General features: G+C 45.4%; 1 protein-coding gene across 1 annotated transcript; it reads right to left on the minus strand.

The window, feature by feature from the left end:
• Positions 1-847: 847 nt before the first annotated feature.
• Positions 848-18,738, minus strand: LOC125719042 (protein spire homolog 1-like). Its single transcript, XM_048993468.1, has 17 exons — positions 18,361-18,738; positions 15,557-15,588; positions 10,797-11,015; positions 9,690-9,815; positions 8,601-8,675; positions 8,330-8,494; positions 7,216-7,302; positions 6,891-7,020; positions 6,105-6,152; positions 5,039-5,214; positions 4,769-4,859; positions 4,519-4,661; positions 3,801-3,938; positions 3,601-3,671; positions 3,257-3,284; positions 3,039-3,175; positions 848-2,931 (listed from the first exon to the last, which is right to left on the minus strand). The coding sequence occupies exons 1-17, from the start codon at positions 18,632-18,634 to the stop codon at positions 2,679-2,681; spliced, it is 2,193 nt and encodes a 730-aa protein (XP_048849425.1). The 5' UTR covers positions 18,635-18,738; the 3' UTR covers positions 848-2,678.
• Between the last annotated feature and the right edge of the window lie 1,652 nt (positions 18,739-20,390).

Consider the following 20,390-nt stretch of genomic DNA (forward strand, 5'->3'; position numbering starts at 1 on the left):
GGGTGTGGCAATGTGCTGTATCAGCATGTGCTCTTTACCTCAAATGTGGACTTTAAAAACACTGGATGCCTTGTGTTTTTGGCTCAACTCTGCCCTCTGAAGAAAATTAGCCGTTATAGCAGCTCAATAGAAAAGCATCAACAATCCATCTTCCATAAGTGCTTCTTCTGTATAGTGCCAGAGAAAGGATGAGGTACGAGGCAGGGGACACCCTGGTAGGTGCCAGTAACGAAAATTAAACAGGGAGTTTTAAACGTGTTTTGAACTTGAAATTGTTGAAAGGTTGACATTTTATATAGTTTGCAAAGTATTTTTTTCACGTTATTAGTGTATCTGATGCTTTTATCCAGAGCGACTTACAGTATGGGGAAGCATTGCAATTTATTTGTGCTCCCTGGGATTTAAACCCACAACCTTTGTGTTGTTAGCAGAATGCTCTGTTGGTTTAATTTCAGAGTCACTCATTCCAAGGCAGAAGATAAAAGGTACCAATGATCAGACATGAAGTCTGTTTTAAACCTACTGCACTGAGACTTTTTGCATACACTGTGCAACAAAAGATCAAAGATATATCCAAATTTTGGCAGGAGAGCTGTTACACTTATACAACCATACCTGTGAAACAGGACACATCCACGAGGTGAGAGATTGCTGGTGCTAATCCTGGGCGGCATTTGGGCCAGGAATGTAACTGCACTCCCACAGGAACACTTCACAGCTAACCGTCATGGGTTTGGGCCTTAATGCTAAGTGTCGCTCTGACACAAACGCAAGATTGACGAGGAAAAGTTGTGGCTTAATGTTAAACGAGAAGAGGCAGAAGGTACTCAAGAAGAAGATGCAGTAGTAACGACTCACTTCGGATGGTTCTTTATTCTGTGTCCTACACATTCATTCATCCATTCATTGCAGTTGACGTGTCAAACAGTGCATGAGGGGTAATAGCATTAGGACCAGACCCATCACTTTCTGAGCTTCAGGTACAAGTGCCAAGATTGATGAGTTATCATACCGTTTTAAAAAGTCAAATGAAAAAGCAGGTTGATAAATGAAAATACATAGATTACAAACTCTCAGAAGTAAATAGCAATTTAAATAAAAAGTATAATCTATATCTGTACTCCACTCCCAATGTGGGAATATTTACATTTGAATACACTTTCATATGTGCTGAAATAACTGAATTCAAAGAAGTGTCTGAATGTGAACCAGTCTAACAGAGATTAAACTTAAAATGGATACGGTATCAAATGGGGAAAAAAAGCAGAGACGTGAAGGATGTCAGGACATGTAGCCCCCGTGAATCCAAAAAAATATTGAAAACATCCTAGGGTTGGAAACAGATTTTGGTCCACAGAGAGCTCTTACTGCATTTGAGCACCAGGCAAACTGTCGAAGCAGGTTTGCTATGGACTCAGGGGAGCTGGAGAGTTCCAGAACCTCAACCTCTCCTATGAGCAAGTCTTCAGCAACCAACAGCTCTCCCTCCCTCAATACAGCTGTGTTTATAGCTAATTGAAGTAAATGTGCGTTGCGCACACACACAGAGACAAACACATATACACAGATAACATGTATGAAGTAGAAAAAGGGGCACTGCTCCCTACCGCTGGTCCAATGCATCCAAGATATTAACAGAAACAACAGGATCTAATTTAAAAACAAAAAAAGTGTTCTGCCAAGAACCAAGATCACACCACTGAGAAAGTGCAACATTAATATTATAATCATTATTAATAAAAATATACTAAAAATTTTAGCTCAAGGAAACACTGTACAAACACACAGCAGAGACAGTAACATTCATGTCTGTTCCTGCTGGTGCCTCGAGAGGTTCAAGACACGTAGAGACCCTACTGAATGTAGTTGATGGACAATCACACCAGATCAAAACACCATTCAGAGAACATCTTATGGTACCGACCAAACCATTAAGGAAGAGAGGGAAATAAAGCAACCACCCACTATATGCTCTCTCACACACTACTGTATATAATATCAACAAAAGTGTGGCCATGGTTGTTAAAGGTGGTGGTGCATTGTGGGTACCCATCCTGGCCCTGAAGAAGCAGGACAGAACGCTGAAACAAAACTAGCTTTGGCTAACCCATCAGGAAAAGAAGAGTGCCGTGTTTAAATTTCAGACATAAATTTCCAAATCGTACACAAAAAGGTCCTCAAAAATAGAAATTAAAATTCAATAATAATAAAAATATTCTGACAGATTTTCAATAGGCAAAACCTGCATCACCTATGTAAATGCCTCATTCTTCTCTCCTCAGATTGAACCACTTAGAAATAATAAAAAGCAGAGCTTTACTGGAGCTCTAGGCTGCTGGGATGTGTATAATCAGCCCCCTACTGAGTGGAACAGCCCACTTTTCCTGAGATGGGGTCCCCACAAGGCAGGGCAGGGTCCTCTCCCACATCACTCATGTACCTCTGCCCCCTAGTGGGACAAATGTATTACACACTGATGAAGAACACACAGCTACGTTATTCTGAGAGGTGGAAAACGAGCACGCAACTACAACAACACCCATAGCACAGAAATCCCTATGACTGTGCTGCATTGATTCAATCCTCAGCCTGAGTGCCTGTGTCCTCTGACTTCACTGTAACACCTGATGGAGTCGCCCCTGCTCAAATCTAGTCTCCTGAGAGATGACATCCAGCACCTACACCTCACTGATCGTTCTCTCAGATGGACAGTAGCCGGCAGAGTCGGCCGGTGACGCATAGAGCGAGTGTGTCTTGCGATTCAGCCGTGCACGTTTGGTAGCCAGCGACATGCTGCGTTTGCTCGATGAGATGATCTCCGAGATGAACTTCTTGCAGTCTACGCAAACCTCCATGACACTCCAATCTTCTGTCAGTTCCTTGGGAAGCTCCAGGTCATCATGGGATGTCTTTGAGCCATGCCTGGACAACCTTGCAGAAGTGGACACGGCACAGTGTCAGCAGACATGACATGCAAGATCATTTGGTTGGCAGTTCCTCAGCAGGGGGGCACGGTTTTCCCAACAGGTCCACAGTACCTGGAAACCGTGCGGTGAAAGCTGTGCCGACTGCTGTGGGCCTTCTCAGGTTTCGGGGTGGCTTGGCCTTTGGCCAGGGTGCTGGGCCCCAAGGAATAGATGGGCAGACTGGCATAGGGCTTAGAAGGAAGCCGCATCTACGGGACAATGTTGGCATTGTTGGTAGAACATCACATGTCAATCTGAAGGCGAATAGTGTCAAAGGTGGAAAAACCTACCTTTTTACAGCACTGAGAGCATACAGGCCTGAAGGATAGGAAACAGGAAGTGGATATTATCCAATTATCCTACTGCTAAGAACTGTAAGAACTCCCCAGTGTGCATCCTTGACATAAGTACAAAATTGTTCTCTAGAACCAGTGACTTTGGAATGATGTATCTGACCATTGTGTGCTAGAAATTCAATATAAAACTTTTTTTCTCTCTAGGTTACTAAAGTCTCATCGCAAACAGACTTCCTGAGAAATGCTGAACATCATGTCTGTTTTGTCAAAGTTTTTGGGATCTTCTGCAGTTAGATGTACTCTGGGGTGTTGAAGTGCAGAGGGAGGGCATTCATTACCTTTTGCAAAACTGACATGTGTAGGACCAAGTGAAGAAGGAGAACCTCTTGGTTCGGCAGGAGAAGCAGAGCTGTGGGAGGTAAGGAAGCATGTTCATAAGGTACCTGAGCCACCTTCACAGCATCCACATCGGTGATTATCATCTAGTGTTTATGGAAGAATATTAGAGTAGTGTTTCTACGAGAACTGTGACACTGACCTTCCCTTTCTTGAGTGCGTTGTACACGTCCCTGTACTGCTGGAATTTCTCCAACTCTGCCTTAACCAGTACCTGCCGGATGTGCATCACCTCCTCCACTGTGAGGGACAGGCATTCCACTGGGAAGCAGAACTCCTCCTACAACAACATATCACCAGGGTTACCCCTCCAGCCAGACAAGAACTTTGGCAAAGGTTCAGATAGATTTCAGGGGCAGACAGAGACGAGGGCCAAAGCACAAAGACATACTTGAGGGTGGCATACACACTCGTATCCTGGAGACAATATATTGAGCGAAAGGGGGACTGGGCACTGCATTAGGGATCAAGCAGAGAATGGAAGATATTTCCAGACTTTTCTGACTATTTCGGGCAACTTCAGCTCTTGCAGAATAAAGTATGATTGTTGGATGAGAACCCAGACATGCTTTACAAACTCCAAACCGTTCCTTGTGTTAGTTCTGTTAGCAGGGTGGCCTACAGAGTGCAACACAGCTAAGCTTGTGTTCTTGCAGTTCACAGTAGACTATGGCACAGAGATGAGGTAATTGAAAGTACCTTTAGGCTACACTTCTGCCCATCTGCAAGCACCAAACTCAGTCTTGACCTGCCTTTCTGCTAAGGATGCTTACTCTCACACACTCACCTTCAGAGTCCGTACGGCAGGATCCCCACATTATAGTGCATTTCCGGTAGTTCCGTTTGTGAGAGCTACGTACCAGCGACTTTGAGCTCTGTCGTGTTGGCGGCACAAATTGGCGGACACTGGTGGGGGTCTCCTTCTCAATGGAGTGTCTTCTCTGCTGCTTGGGACGTCTCTCTGGTTGGGGGGTTGACGAAATAGGCAGGAACATGGGCGGAGCTTGGAGGCGCAGGGGAGAACGATACAAGAGTTATGATGCAAGGAGGAACTGGGGCATAGTTCAGGTCAGCGACTCTGTTTTGGGGGACGGAGGAACACGGACATACTTTTTCTGCCCTTGGAATCAGGGGAGGTTTCATCCATCAAGGATGTGGATGCACTTGAACTGCTGGCTGATTTGCGTCCTGTAATATCCTCCTGAAGAATACGGAGAATCCAGTGCTAAATAATCCCACACACAGTGACTATATAGTTAGCCTACATGTCCACCTCACCACATTTACCATCCTCAATAAAGAGGTGTTTGTTTTTTTTTTTTTATCAACACCATGTGACTGTAGAAACTAAATCCCAAACGACTGGCGAGTATCACACACCTCTGAGTCAGAGCTGTCAAGTTCTGCCAGTGTGGGGGCTTTCAGCAGCTTCTTCTTCTGGGACAGAGCCTGAGCGCTCGTCAGCCCCCTACCCTCACTCTGGACTAGCAGGGTCCCGTTGGTCAGAGCCAGGGTACTGATGGCCGTCCTCCTGGGGGCCTCGGGGGTGTATGTATCTGTGACCAAAGGCACCACAACACACCTGGGCTCCAAGCACCACAGAAGATGATGAGGGTACCAAACAGCTCCCAAATACCCCCAAGCCCTCTGCAGCTGCAGGCTTTGTAAAAGTTCATTGAAATGAAATGTCTCAAATTCAGATTTTACAGAATTCTCCTTAACCACATATTATATATTTTTTACTTTTGGTAGTTTATTTTATATATATATATATACTTACACATCTTTATTTATTTTCTTCCCTCAAAGCCCTGTGTGTGTGTGTTTGGGGATTAGGTTTATATTACATTGTGGGGGACATTCGGTCCCCACAATGTGATTAAAAACCTGCTATTTTGACGCTGTGGGGACCATTTTTCAGGTTCCCACAAAGATCAGTGAATGGAATCAAAAAACTAAAAATGCCAAAAGTCTTGTATTTTGTTTGGTTACTAACAGTTAAGGTTAGGTCTGGGTAGGGGTTAAAGGTCGTCATGTTGGGATTAGAGGTTTCGCCATAGAAATGAATGGAGAGTCCCCACAAATATATAATTAATGTGTGTGTGTGTGTGTGTGCACGTCTCTGCTTAGCAGGGCTTGGAACAGCATTAGACACACAGAAGCGCTCTTTCTGTCGGGTGTGCCAAAACAGGGTCTGTTCATTCACACAGGCAGCTGGTAACAGCCTAGCAGACAATCCAGGGCATGACTGAGGAGGCAGAAGCATGTGACACACACTGATCTATAAGCGCAGGAGGCCAAGAGCACCACAAGGGGGAGGGAGGGTGGGACTACAGCAGCCACAAGCCGTCTGCAAATTCAGGGCCTGGGGGTTCACAGTGAGACAGACCCCGGCAGAGACAGACAAGTGCGTGGTGCCTAGCTGAGCAGAAGGCGGCATGTTTACCTGGACCGCAGAACTGAACGTGGGGAGTGCTGATGCTTTTCCCAGAACCTGCAAAACACCACCACCTCCTTTAGAGATGATCAACAACAGTGACAGCCTCACCCCTCTACCCCCCAGCGCCTGACATGCAATCATCCAGCAACATGTGGTCACACAAGAACATGTGGGGTGAGGGCAGAGATTCCATAGTAACAGGGATTGGACTACATAAATATAAATGGATCCACTCTGAAAGGAAGTCCTGAAGAGAGTAAGTTTATCTCCAGATAGGAGGAAAAAAGGAGGACAACCTCTCCAGATATCTCAGTGGTCATTCCTGCAACCTTTTGACTCTATGTAATTGACTTGTTGAAATCCCACAGGGAAAATAGGAGAGAACACTGATGGTAGATCTTAAGGTCTACGAGAAGCAACAAGGGTATAGCAGACCAACGCGGAAGATGTGGCTCTCGCACAGTCAACGGTCCTGTTTGAAGGTCTGTAAAAGCCCCTTTCACTATTTTTTTTTTTGCAATGGTCTTAAACACAGGACAAACAGCTTTCTCACCTGTCAAATAAGGCTCTAATGGCAACATAACTGATTGAGCAGAATGAAGCAGGTGAACAGCTGTGACAGTCGGTCAGTCACACAAAATTAACACGAATTGACAAAAATTGACACTACTAACTGGTTTGCGGGCAGATTGTTCACAAATATGGTAATCTTACGAGATTTAATATCCATGGAATTATCCCATCGTACAGCTGCGTGTGGGAATGTGAGCACGTAGCCGCCCGGCCTCTCACCCAAGCGGCTCCTTCGAATCTGATCAGGGGACACCGGCCGAAGCTTCCTCTCGGTCTTGATCTCCTCCAGGATTCGTTCGTGCAGACTGCGTGGCCTTGGAGGGTGGGGCTTCAGTTTGCGAGCAGCCACCTACACGAGCATGCACACACGCACATCAGCAAGCTCCGTTTCCCCCTTGGTATTGATAGTGCTGCTGAAAAAGGATCCGGGGAGGGTGGGTAACCCTTAAGATGGGTAGCTATGACTATGGAGAATAATAGGCACCATTTTAGTGGCATCATCATCAATGACAGCAGACATGCACAAAAGGAAGGGTCGACTCACAGGGTTGAGAGGAGGTCTAGACCTTATGAAGTCTAAGATGACCTCGTGGGCACTCTTCTTTAACCGCGGCGGGATGTCGCCATTAACCTGATAACCAATCAGGAGAAAGGCAGGTCACACTCACAGAATCGCTGATCTACCTAATCGCCACGCTGCCACACCTGCACTTATCATGACAATGCGTCACACAAGATGTTGATCCTGCGCATTCGGTTCGGTTGACCACATGCCAAAGATGGTACATAACAGCATCAGACAGAATGGCAAACATTATTAGAAAGGCGCAGTGAGCCACAGGAATTGGCGTGGTGTGTGGTACCAGCAGAACGATCTCCCCACACTCAGAAGCAGAAGCTTTTCAGTATTATCCAAACCCAGTGTGACTAGTGATAGAAATGGCACACCTCTGATACCAAGCGAGATATACAGCCCATTTGTCAGTAGGCTGCTCAGCAGTCACATGTGATGGGTATTGATGCCATTAGACCTTTAGGCATGTTGATGCATGGGAGAGTCTGCATATCTATCGCATACTTGTTATAAGTAAAACATCTAATGGAGTTAAATATGTATTTATGAGCCACTTTAATGAGGGGGTGTGCAGGCTTAGACATTAGTCATTGAGGGTGTGGTTGATTGTTTGCTGGATTTGGGCAGATGGGCGAGTCTGTATTCACTCCCTTCGGCAGGTACGCACAAAAGTGCCCTGACCAATGTATGCTACTAGACATTCCCCTTATTCACATAGTATATCGCCCAGTTATGTTAACACAAAACCCGAAATTCTTGACGATTAAGTTTAAACAACGAAAGGCCGTCTATGCTGTACAAGTTGTTCATATATTTTCTTACATAAAGAGGGACAAATGTATCAAGGCAGACAAGAAGTGAGAAACAATGCCGATGCTGCTGTAAAACTGACTTTCAGAATGTCATCATCTGTACCCTTTGCTACTAGTAACAAAACAGTTAACAGGTTCGCACATTCAAAAGCAAATACTCTGTGTACTGACCAGATGGAAGGTAAACACTGCTTGTAGAACCTAATGGGTGTGTCTGTGTTCTATCCTCATTCCCGTAACTAGCCTAACACCACCCGCAGTCCCAGACTCACCATGACTTTCCGCAGTTTGTAGCGTTTGGATCGGATGTCGTCCATCAGCATCTCATAGGGCGTCAGCTGGAACTCAAATGGTAAGGGATCATACGTTCTCTCTTCGACTTTCTTCAGTTTGACCCCATGCCTCAGGTCCCTCATGACCTGCACCCAGAACCTGGCCTGAAGAAACAGAGTGGACCGATAAGGCAGTACTGACATAAAGGGAGAACATAAAGAACCCTCTCCCAGAATCCTCTGTTCTGGACCGATAAGCCCCTCTTTATACCCAATCAGCATTCTGCAGCTCTGTCAGGTCTTGGACAGATTCCTCCGTTCTCTCACCCTCCATCTTCTGCAGGTTCTGGTTATTAGAGAGAAAGACCAGACTTTAGATGAGCCGCTTAACGCCAACATCTTCCCAAGCAGTCAAAGTCAATCACAACTCGTGGAGCTTAGGACTCAAGATCTGGCTGTGGACGAATCAGGAAACCTGCAGGCAGGACAGTTTTGGATATGCAGAGATGGCCTACCCAACTCTTCAGGTAAATTCTAGCTTGACACAAGTCAAACGAACAACCTACAAAAAGCGTTTGCTTTTAATAGCTGAAATATATGGACTTTCCTCTGAACAGTATTAAATTGAAGAGGAAATGACAACATTCATGGACAAAGAATCTGATCAACCAGCTGGTTGTCATTCTTCAGGTTCCTCAGCCTACTGCTGTGCTCCCAAATGGAGGAAACTACAAATGGCAGAAGGAATTTGGTCATTCAAATCCAGAGAGTAAAAGTCCAGACCGGGATTTTGTTTCAACCAAGCAGTTGAGTACTCTATGACAGTCACTCTTTATGGTCAACTGGCTGGTTGAAACAAAATCTTGGTCTGGACGTTTACTCTCTGGACCTGAATTACCCAACTCTGATGACAGACACATGAAAAGTACCACAAATACAGCAGTGAAGTTCAACATGGATCTGACAAACAGGAAAGTACATTGGTGACCCTGAAATTTGTCTGGTCCAGCCACCTCAGGCAGCTGTACTGTAGTAGGAAACCACAGGACCAAGCTGGGGCCGGAACTGAACCCACATCTCAGGCAGATAGTAGCACTGCTCACAGCAGATCTGCTACATTGTTTTCAGATCTGTGGAGGGCATTACCCTAAATATTTAAAGGCAATGCAAAACTCTTCCAACCTCTAAGTTCCTACATTGTGGGATACTCCTATCAGACATGACATCACCTTCTGATCTCCTGTAAACGAGGGGACTCAGGAACATAGTAGTCACTCAAGGTCTGAAGATCGAAGACCTTGTGTTAACACCACACCTCTGCACACCCTGCAGGTTCACCTCCACCAACAATGTGACTCACCTCCTTGGCACTCTTGATTTTGTGTAGGAACATCCGGAGCTCCAGCGTCTCAGCATGAAGGGCGCGACATACAGCTTGGTAATGACTGGGGGCGTCCAAGGGGCTGGGTAAGTGAGAGGAGCAGAGCTGCCCCACAAAGGAGGCAGGTCACACACACACACATACACACACAAATTGCTTCATATTTATTGACGATAACATGGCTCGTCCAATCAGGGATGCAGGAATCCAAATCCCATCACAGATCTGCATGAAGCACATTTCACAACATCTTTAAATTTCATATAGAGGAGGTGGAAGGTACCTTGCATCTTGCTCTGAAGGGAGGGTCATGTGAACAGGGTTTATGGTAACGATTAGTTTTGCTTGTGTTGAATAAAATTACCGGGCTCCTTTCTGCTTCTACCCACAGGAAACCAGACCGATAGCCATGCACATTGTTTAGTCAATCCCAACTGCCACCACAAAGTTTGGTCTAGCACAGATAACATGAAGAAAGAATAAGCAGGGGCGCGGCTAGACATATGAAGACACAATTCAAAATCAGAAATTTGGTTTTAGACAACTGTACAAAATCCAAACTGATCAGAAAGAAAGGAACATTGAAAATCAAAACCAAGATATCCCAGAAGTTACTAGAGGGGTGATAATGCTGCTTAGCAGAGACATTCCTGTCTAACTCATGACGCACCATGAGCAGCAGTTAGCAGACCATCAGCAGACCATCAGCAGACCACCTGACATCCCTGCATTACGCTTCAGTGACTTCAGCAAGGAGGAATGCAAAAGTTGTGTAATACCGCACTGCCGCATCGTGGATAAATGAAACATGTGCCATTTCAGCTACAGACGTCACGCACCAAATCACGAGAATACAACTGTATTTTGTCTCAGATTAGATAAGTAAAAACAAAACGATAAATCAAAGGAATGCGTGGGATACAGTCCTAGGAAGGTTTTACACCACGACAGGCGCTTCCACCATATCAGAGGCCCAACTAAAGACATCTAAAGGCAATGAAGCTGCGCAAATGATATGAGAGGTAAGATAATAGAAGGTAAAGCAGAAATCACAAGCAAAGCAGCCAGGAGTTCAGCTATGCCTACCTTAAGGACGTCCCGGTAGCCATGGACACGGCACACATTAGCAGAGTCCACCTCATCAGCGGGAGCCTCGTAGCCCTCGTCAGGGCAGATGTCACCCTCTGCCACATTGGTCATGAGGTCGATGAGGTGCTCCAGCGGAGGACTTAACTCCCGCTCCTCGTTCTCCTTCAACCCATAGTCCAGTGCCTTGTAGATCATGATGCCCAGCGACTCGATCACCTGCGGAAGTAACGCCACACCATTCGGACCTCCAGGCAGGGAGGGATGCCAGGGCTCGCGGAAAACGCACACCAGCAGGGCTGCTTTCTAAAGCAAAGTTCCATGCATCCATTACCCAGTTACCAATGGCAACCAATCTCTGAGACAGATGGTGGTTCCCTCAGAGACGGAGTCATGTTGGGGAATGTGGATGAGCTCATTCAGACAGAATTGTCTGTTGTGACGCTTATCCTTAAGTAGGGCTGGGACATATTTCAATAAAATACTGTATTGTGATTGTGAACATACATATATTCAATTTATGTTCAATTTAGACATCATGTCATGATATAGCCGAAACACTTGTTTTCTTGCATGACTGACGATCATAGTGCACTCATTTTTACACAAAATCTATCAAGGTATGAGTCTGTTGCTGGCATAATTTATCAACAGACACGTCAAATGCTCCATTTGTATCAGAAAAACACTTCGGTCATCAAAAAAAAAAATTAAAACCACCATTTTACCATTTTATAAAAATGCATTTTAAAATATCGTGATAAACATCAGTATTATAAAAAAAATTCATCCATCCATCCATCTTCCAAACCACTATATACTGTCTGCAGTATGCTGTCGTGCCCGTTGCTTCCGGGATAGGCTCCGGACCCCCCCGATCCAGTAGGATAAGCGGTTTGGAAAATGGATGGATGGAAATCAAGCACAGCACAATCTTACTCAGGACACAAAGACCCCATTTCTTGCGCAAACTACACCTCAAGTCATACCCCAAGGTAGACATCCTTTCCATGAGGCACATCCACTTTAGAACATTTCACAGACCAAAATTCTACCCATAATTCCCTTCATTCATATTAGTATGAAGGCCCGGAGCATGTTTATAGATCTAAGTAAATTAGGGGAAGAGCCAGAGCTTTATCTACCTGAGATGACCCCTTGCAAACACACATACGGTCATCAATTACTGAACGCCTCAACCATGACAATTACTAACAAAAACAAGGCCCAACAGAGATCTCCAGTAGAGAAGCCATACTTTTGCGTCTACATGTTGGATGCAAGAACAGTTTTTCTTAAACATGAAAATTGTAACTTCGCAGTAGATCAGTCACATCGGCAAGGCACAAACACACAGCGATCCTCACTCCGTTTCTGCATCAACCTACCCTGTACACACCGAGTGGAATTTGTAGTTTAAGAACCCTAACATCACATAGCATATACTGTAGTCTACCTCAAGCACTGCGGAGAGACGTGGATCTCCAAGCGACATGCAACACGCAGGCTGACCGGAAGGATCTCGCCTCGGTCTGCCAGAGACATACGGCTCCTCAAGCCACCCTTCACTGGGAGGAATAGACACATGCCTATTCTCATATCATAATTTACTATAGTACTATGTGTCAGTGGGAGTTGTATACAGTACAGGGACAACAGAAAAACATACAAATCAGATGCACCCTTCAGTACGGGATCAATGTCTGTGCATCATGCTACATGTTTATTTTACTGGTTCAGTAGTCAGTCAGCAAATACTGAATTCAGTACAAGCACTTCTTAATATATTATTTGAAAGCTACAATCAATCATAGATACTGGATATAACAAACAGTCCCTGCTGGACCCATCTTATTGACCTTAAAGCCAACTCGTAGAGCGTGAGGACATGGACCCCAAACCCAAAGCAGAGACAGAGTTGATGTTACACCATGGCAACGCAAGCGGTGGGAACATGCTGTTCTCCTGGCACACAGGCCACGCCTACACCCGCTTCCCTAACCCCCCCCCCAAATTAGCCAGCAACCTCGTGCGCAGGCTTGTGACTCACAGAAGAGCAGGAGGGAAGAGCAGCTCCTACAGAGATGCTTCTCACGTGGATGCACCACTGCTCCAAACTCGGGGACGATGCCATCACAAAATCTGCTACCAGTGAACATTGATTCATAAGAATTCTACAATAGACCACAATCAACCTTATGTCATTTTGTAGATGAGTACCAAAGATCCAGAGAGTCTATCTTTCAGGAGCTAGATGCACCTTCAATAAGGGCGGTACCTTGCTCAGGGTACCTCAGCAGCACCTTGCTGGCCATGAATTTGAACCAGCAACCTTTCAATCACAAGCATACTTCCCTAACCATCAGGCCACCTTTGCCCCACTGTGACCAACCTTTCCTCAGACTAAAGAATCAGCAAATGCATAACAGACCTTAGGGATGTAACTTCGTGTCAAGGTGTTGAGTGAACTGAGGAGAACAATGAAAATCTAGAGGGAAAGACTAAACGCCAGCCATGTGATGCCATCAAGCAGACAGCTAATTCTGCCAGATTCTACCCCTCATAAACCCCCACCCCCAGTAGAACCAGGAGGAGAAAATTTTTTTAAAGACCAGTCATGTGCCTTCCCAAGTCTGCCGAGAGCCTATCTTAAGGAAGAACCCATTCCCTGCTGAGAGGCTGCTTGACCTCAGTGTGACCTTTTATATAATGATGGGAAACAATGACCTGCTATCGCCGACATGTGTTTTTAGAAGGCAGTGCCTTTAATAGATAACTTGAGCAGTTGCACAAGCAGCAGCCTTAATAATGCTGTTATCCATGGAGATGCACATCCATGTAAATCCCCATTTTAGGCTACACACCAGGAATTGCCAGAACACACACACACACACACACACACACACACACACACACACACACACACACACACACACACACACACACACACACACACACACACACACACACACATTCTATGGCAGGGGACACTAGAAGGGAGGTGTTTGTGTGTATACATGCATAAGAGCACCCAAAGGGCCTTGACTGTAAGCCAGGCTTCACCAGGAATGCGTCTCTGTCAAAGAACAACTCAAAGAAGTGTGACTAATGTTTTAGCAGAAAAAAATCCAGACCAAGATTTTGTTTCAACCAACCAGTTGAGTACTCTGTGACTATTAGTACTGAACTGGTTGGCTGACAAAATCTTGGCCGGGATTTTTACTTTCTGGACATGAACTATCCACTTCTGCGTTTTATTACTTACATTACCTTTTAACACCATGCCAGAAAGGAGGGCTATATTCGCAGTGAGAAAATGGACAGTAAAATAAACAATTTCAAAGGTTAAAACTTCACAAATCAGAAATTGTTGCATATTCTATATCCTAAGATCAGTTTTCTATTAAAAAAAAAAAAATAAAAATCTTAAGAAATCAGAAAAATGATATGTTTTCAGAAGGGAAGTAAAAGAAGGAACTCTCTGCGTTTCTGAGAAACGGATTCCTCACACTGCTCTTAAGCTGAAAAAGCGTTTGTTTCCAAGCTGCTTTTCACAGAGTGGTTTCATTCACACTGGATTCACACTGTGCAGTGCAGTGCAGAGGCGACCCCCACTCCCTCTTTACATGGAGTCAGAGGACATGCGGTATGAGCAACTCAACAAGCAACTGGCCCTCAGGCTGTTTGGGCATCACAAGAAACTCTGTCGGGGGGGGGGCATCAGAGGAGGGTGGGGAGGAACACAACACACCTACTGTTTTAATCCAGTGAGCGGAACGACACAAGAGCACTGCAAGCTGTTAGCCAGCTAGGCTCACTGCTGGGAACCCCGCCTGTATCATGGAGCTTAACATCCAACACCTCAAGCGCATCACAGGAATGTGCACATCAACATTTACTGACCCACTGGCTACATATACCATAACCAGGGCAACAGACAAGCAAAAGCCACAATTGGACCTTTCAAAACACCACCGGGGTAGTCCAGGGGCTCATGCTTGGGACAGGGAAATGACTCCGCAGTAGGGATCTATGACCAGTCATCCACACCCATGGAGAAGATGAACACTCAGAGGTGGATAGTTCAGGTCCAGAAAGTAAAAATCCAGACCAATATTCTGTATCAGCCAACCAGTTAAGTATAAATGAGTCACAGTCACAGAGTATTCAACTGGTTGGTTGAAACAAAATCTTGGTTTGGATTTGCGCCTCATTTCCAAGAATCTCAGAAGAGAGACTCATAGTCGCGCAAAAAAAAAAATCTAAACTCAAAGTATTTTTGTCTGGACTAGAATCCGCAATGAATCGGGAAACTGAAAACAACATCAACCGGGCAGTGCCAGGCAGTTAGAACACAAAGCTCAGCGATTCAACAGAACGGCCACGAGAACAACAGAAGGGCAACGTCCAGGAGCAGAGAACATGCTGAGCCTCAAACACTCCAAGCTGGCATCAGTCTGCTCCACCCAGACGCTCAGTTCCATCAGGAACCTTGACCCACTTACCAGGATTTCTCTGTCAGGACGTTAGAGACCAGATATAAAGCCACCTATCAGGGATTTATCTGTGAGCTGCTACAGAAGCCAAGTCTACAGGACACCAGTGAGGTTACATGCCCGCAATGTGCATGGATGTACTGGGAACAATGCTGAGGAATCTGTTCCTCCGAAACGCAGAGTTTTGAAAGCAGAGCTGCTTCTCCACTGAAGCTGCGTGACCCAAACTCAGACACTTGAGAAATGCATTGGATCATCACTTACCTGAGCTGGTGAGCAAGGCTTCCCATATTCATCTGTGAAGACACAAACAAACAGGGGTCACAGGAGTGCAAGAGCCAGGAATCCAGAGAAATTACCATTTTCAAACACCACACCAATTTTCCCTCCATTAGAAAAAGCTGAACACTGAACCGAACCAATTGTTGTTACCGTTATAATCATAAAAAAGGCACCTCTAATTAGAGGTGGAGATTTCAGGTCCAGAGAATACAAATCCAGACCGGGATTTTGTTTCAACCAACCAGTTGAGTATAGAGTGTCACAGTCTCAGAGTACTCAACTGGTTGGTTGAAACAAAATCCCGGTCTGGATTTGTACTCTCTGGACCTGAAATCTCCAGCTCTGCTGCACACAGTATATAACTCTCAGTTCCCGTCCTCTGAACATGAAGAATACTCTCCCTCTGCCTCTAAATACACCAACTAAACAGTGTTCAAATTTTGGTTCATGTCCACCCTTACTGCCAACATACTCCCACATCCTGCCTAAACACAGCTGTATTCCAGAGCAGTCAAAATCTCATCAAACTGACGCCCCCTAGACCGACCATCCAAGCAGTTACCCCAATAAATGTAAAAAAAACATTAAAAATATTAAATTGGATCTGCTGCAGCCACAGGGTAATGGCTGATGTCACTAAAAACCTGCCGCACGGCCAAAGGTCAGGACGCCATGACCCTTAAAAGCTGAAAAAACCCGATGAAGACGTTCAGAGAACCAGCAGCCTCACAATTGGAGAGGCACTCAGTGACTCATGTTACATCCCCTTTGGAGAGCTCCCAGAATTCCCAGCCCGATCCTGTGTGAGCCACCGCTGGTTACCATGGAAACCTCCCCACCAGCTGGCATCACAGTAGGGGGAGAGTAAAGGTCAAGTTTAGATACCACCAGGCCCTGGTGGTTTTACGTTCTGCTGTGATTGGCTGGTTAATCATCCTCCCAGGAGTGACGATGCACGATTAACGCTCACTTTGTTTAGTGACTCACTGGCAAACAACTTCTGAAACGAAAACGCATTCCGATAACAAAAAATGCTTAAGGTGACAGTGTTAAAAAAACACACACCTACCCATCACACCCTGAAGCACTAGAGAGACTGCAGGGCACATCATAGCCCTACAGACACAGCAGAAAACAAACAGTAATCCCAATGAAAAGTAAAAGACAATTACTCTGGAGGACACAGAGAACAGGGGAAATGTCGCCTTTGATCATTCGACATGGACGTTTTATTTGTAAATCTGTATTCATAAAGCCCTGTTAACCACTTTATAATGACTGACTGCTAAACTCAAGGCATTTGCACAAATGGAAATATGATCCATCACTCAGAAAGGAATATTCATATTCATTCGAAACAGTGGTGTAGCAATGTCTTGGCAGGTGGGTATATTGTTATACCGTACAATTGCGTAAATGCACTTCTCTGACTAATACACATTTTTGACAATTATTAGGTGGATATGCAGTAAATCCTTTTCTCTAGATGTGACACGCCACATACCTACATATATCCACAATTACACCTGATTTCAAGGATACAAAGTGTGTGAAGCACCACAGCATATAGACATAGAAATTAGCGACTGCAGACAAAGTGACAGACTTCAGCCACACCAAGTACCAGCAACACAGACGAGATGCCCGTTATCATTAAACCAAGGAAACCTGTCACTATGATGCTTCCAGGAGGTAGAATGGAAGATCAGCGCACAGACCAACAGACACATTTACAATGAGCCAGCGGGTTCTGCAGTTTGCATCCAGTGTCATGTTTCAAAACGGCAAAAGCGGCCAAAGATCAAACGCCGGCTGTGAGACGAGGCATAAACTGTGAAATCGGATGGAGTCTAGAGCTGCAGTCACTGTGTACTGGGACCAGACTGATTCACACACCACCACTGGCCAAGCAGGAAGACAGCTTGGCGATAAGCAGCCACAGGTAGGACAAGAGCACAGTCCCACCACATCAGACCAGGATGTAGCAGATTTACAGCCACCTTGTTCTGCGAGGGTGGGGAACACAACCGCATGTGTAGTATTTACCACCGCTCCACCCTGAACCACACCTGCTGTAGCTTACCTCAGCTGCTGCCTAGAAGTTCAGCAAGATGTAGGCTGTACAATTTAAAATCCCATCCACATCAGTCAGAGTCATCATCTTGCCTTGTGTTGTGTTCATTAGTTTAAATAAAATATATAACAATAATGATGCCTTTGAAGAATCAATGTTGAACTTAAGCTCAATGTAAATTCAACATGAAGCGTCTCTTCAACTAGTGTTGTTAGACATCGTTTTGGATTCTAGCAGGAAATTGAGCAGCTAAGATTCTGCTAAGGCCTGTTTGGCAACCAATTGACATGACTTTTTACTCATGCACCTTAAAAGACAATTACGTTCATTCCTGCTTTCTAAAAAAATCACAATCTGCATCATACGCAGTAAGCCTCCGTTATCCACCTTGTCCAAAAAGCTTTATCAGCAAAACAAACCTTTTCACACACTGAATTATGCTCAGAACCCATCGCAGTTTTTTCTAGACCTAACTTGTTCCCTATAAACGCTGTGTAACCTATGTTTATCTGTCAAGACTCGGCTGGGCACGGGAACGTTCCGTTCCTTACACCGATTTTGCGCATTTATATTGTACGATCCGTATATAAAGAGACCGCAGCGTTTCTGCCTATGCAGCACTGGTGCCTGGCCGCGGTCCCACCGAGCCTTTCATGCGTGTATAGATGCATGGAGGAGTTGCTGCATGGAGGAGGTCTCAGTACCGACGCACCTGCAACACCTTGGTAACTCAAACTGACGGTTCCGTCTTTCTGTATGCGGACATCTCCCGGACCCTCCACCCGTCCAGCAGGGTAGAGCGGCGAAGCTGCCCTGCATCCCTGGTAGCACACTGCCCACGCCTGCTCCTCGTTGATCGGCTGTCCATAGAGCATCAGAATGTCCTCCAGGGACAGCTCGTCCGCCGCATCCTCGCCGTCCGCGTTCATTTCCCCGGGACCCGCTTCACCCCGGTCTGCAGAGACGCTGATCAACTGCTTGGCCATGTTGTCATTATTACAGTAATTATTATTATATGTCCACTAACGGGACGGGAGGCTCATCCGTTGAACGGAGCCATTGCGGAGCTGCTTCATTCAAACAGCCCCGACGCCTGGTCGCCGCTTTTTATGAGCTCCGGTCATATGACGGCTTCCTTGCCCAGGTCTAAAAGCCGGTCAGGTTTGCGCTGGAAGACGGATCCTCAGTTCTTCACCGCATAAGATCGACTGCATCGTTCAGGTGTTTACCCCTCGTCCGCTGGTGAAAATGTATAAGCAAATAATATTAAGTGTAAACCATAATTAGTAAACCTTTGGGTGATCTTAAACATTGTGAATATATTTCCTAAACCAACACGCATGATTTGGCAGACGGGATGCATGATATTTTTTTTACCTGAAATGGCATGTGGCGTGATGAAATGATCATATTGTTTTAGCTTTAAGTTTTCTTACACACGTGTGCATTTATTAAAGACACGTACTGTACAATACTAGATTCACTTGTTTCAAGTTCTTCAGTAAATTGTTAATGCCTTGCATTTTGTATTGCGTTTCATTTTAACTGGATGAGATGTACGTGGAATGGATGAGAAGAAATGGTTGTATGCAATACGAATAACATTTACTTTATCAAAGTTTGTAAAACTGTTACTGTGTGAAAACGAGCAAACGAATGGGCTGGAATTGGGATAGCTGGGCTTTGCTTCTAGAGCAGGAAACATACAGTTCACATTTACCCTCGCTGTCTGTACAATTTGTACCGCCATCCGCCTTCAGATCAGCAGCTCCTTAGAAAAACTGTAATTACCACCAGATGGCGCAATTTCATTGGAAAGATGGAATATCGCTCGCGTTTTAGAATTCACTATTCATCTATCCATCCATCCATTTTCCAAACCACTTATCCTATTGGGTCGCGGGGGGTCCGGAGCCTATCCCGGAAGCAATGGGCACGAGGCTGGGAACAACCCAGGATGGGGGGCCAGCCAATCGCAGGGCACACTCACACACCATTCACTCACACATGCATTCCTACGGGCAATTTAGCAACTCCAATTAGCCCCAGCATGTTTTTGGACTGTGGGGGGAAACTGGAGTAAAGCCCACGACAACATGAGGAGAACATGTAAACTCCGCACACATGTGACCCAGGCGGAGACTCAAACCTGGGTCCCAGAGGTGTGAGGTAACAGTGCTAATCACTGCACCACCATGCTGCCCCCAGTTCAATTCAATTTATTTTTATATAGCGCATTTTCACGACGGACAAACTCAATCATAGGAAGAAACCAGACTCAGGGGGGAAGTCCAAAGAAAGTCCGAGCCGTTTTGAACTGAATTGCGTCTTAATGACTACATTTAACTTTTACTGTCCATGAGCAGATTCCTATGTGGGGGGCTCCTCCTCATTACGATGCCTTTGATTTATTTCCTTTTTATTCCTATTACACTGATCGTTAAGACCACTGATATTTGTGATGACGGCACTGCTGTCAAGGTGCTTGTATAGTTCATTCCGGACCTGCTGCAGCTTCTTCACGTTCTTCTTGTTGGGCTGAAGCAGCATGGCCTGAAAGCTGACGGGCAGGCCGTACCTGCAGGCAGAACAGCGGCGGCCTGCAGGGCGCAGAACGGCGGCGGCCTACGTAGTGTACGTGTAACAAAGTGCTTCGCTGGAGCTTGGTCACAAATCCATCTCCTTAGATATTTTATTACATTTCTAAGCAGCATTTCTTCTTTTCTTTTGTCCCTTACCGCG

Source organism: Brienomyrus brachyistius, chromosome 23 (assembly GCF_023856365.1).
Source record: "Brienomyrus brachyistius isolate T26 chromosome 23, BBRACH_0.4, whole genome shotgun sequence".
Lineage (NCBI taxonomy): Eukaryota > Metazoa > Chordata > Actinopteri > Osteoglossiformes > Mormyridae > Brienomyrus > Brienomyrus brachyistius.

Excerpts from the sequence above, each read along its gene's own strand:
- LOC125719042 (XM_048993468.1), bottom strand. The coding sequence starts at position 18,634 with ATGGCCAAGCAGTTGATCAGCGTCTCTGCAGACCGGGGTGAAGCGGGT. Across the intron at positions 7,303-8,329 it reads ACAAACTGCGGAAAGTCATG|GTTAATGGCGACATCCCGCC; the intron begins GTGAGTCTGGGA and ends ATTGGTTATCAG. Across the intron at positions 3,285-3,600 it reads ACATGTCAGTTTTGCAAAAG|GCCTGTATGCTCTCAGTGCT; the intron begins GTAATGAATGCC and ends CCTATCCTTCAG.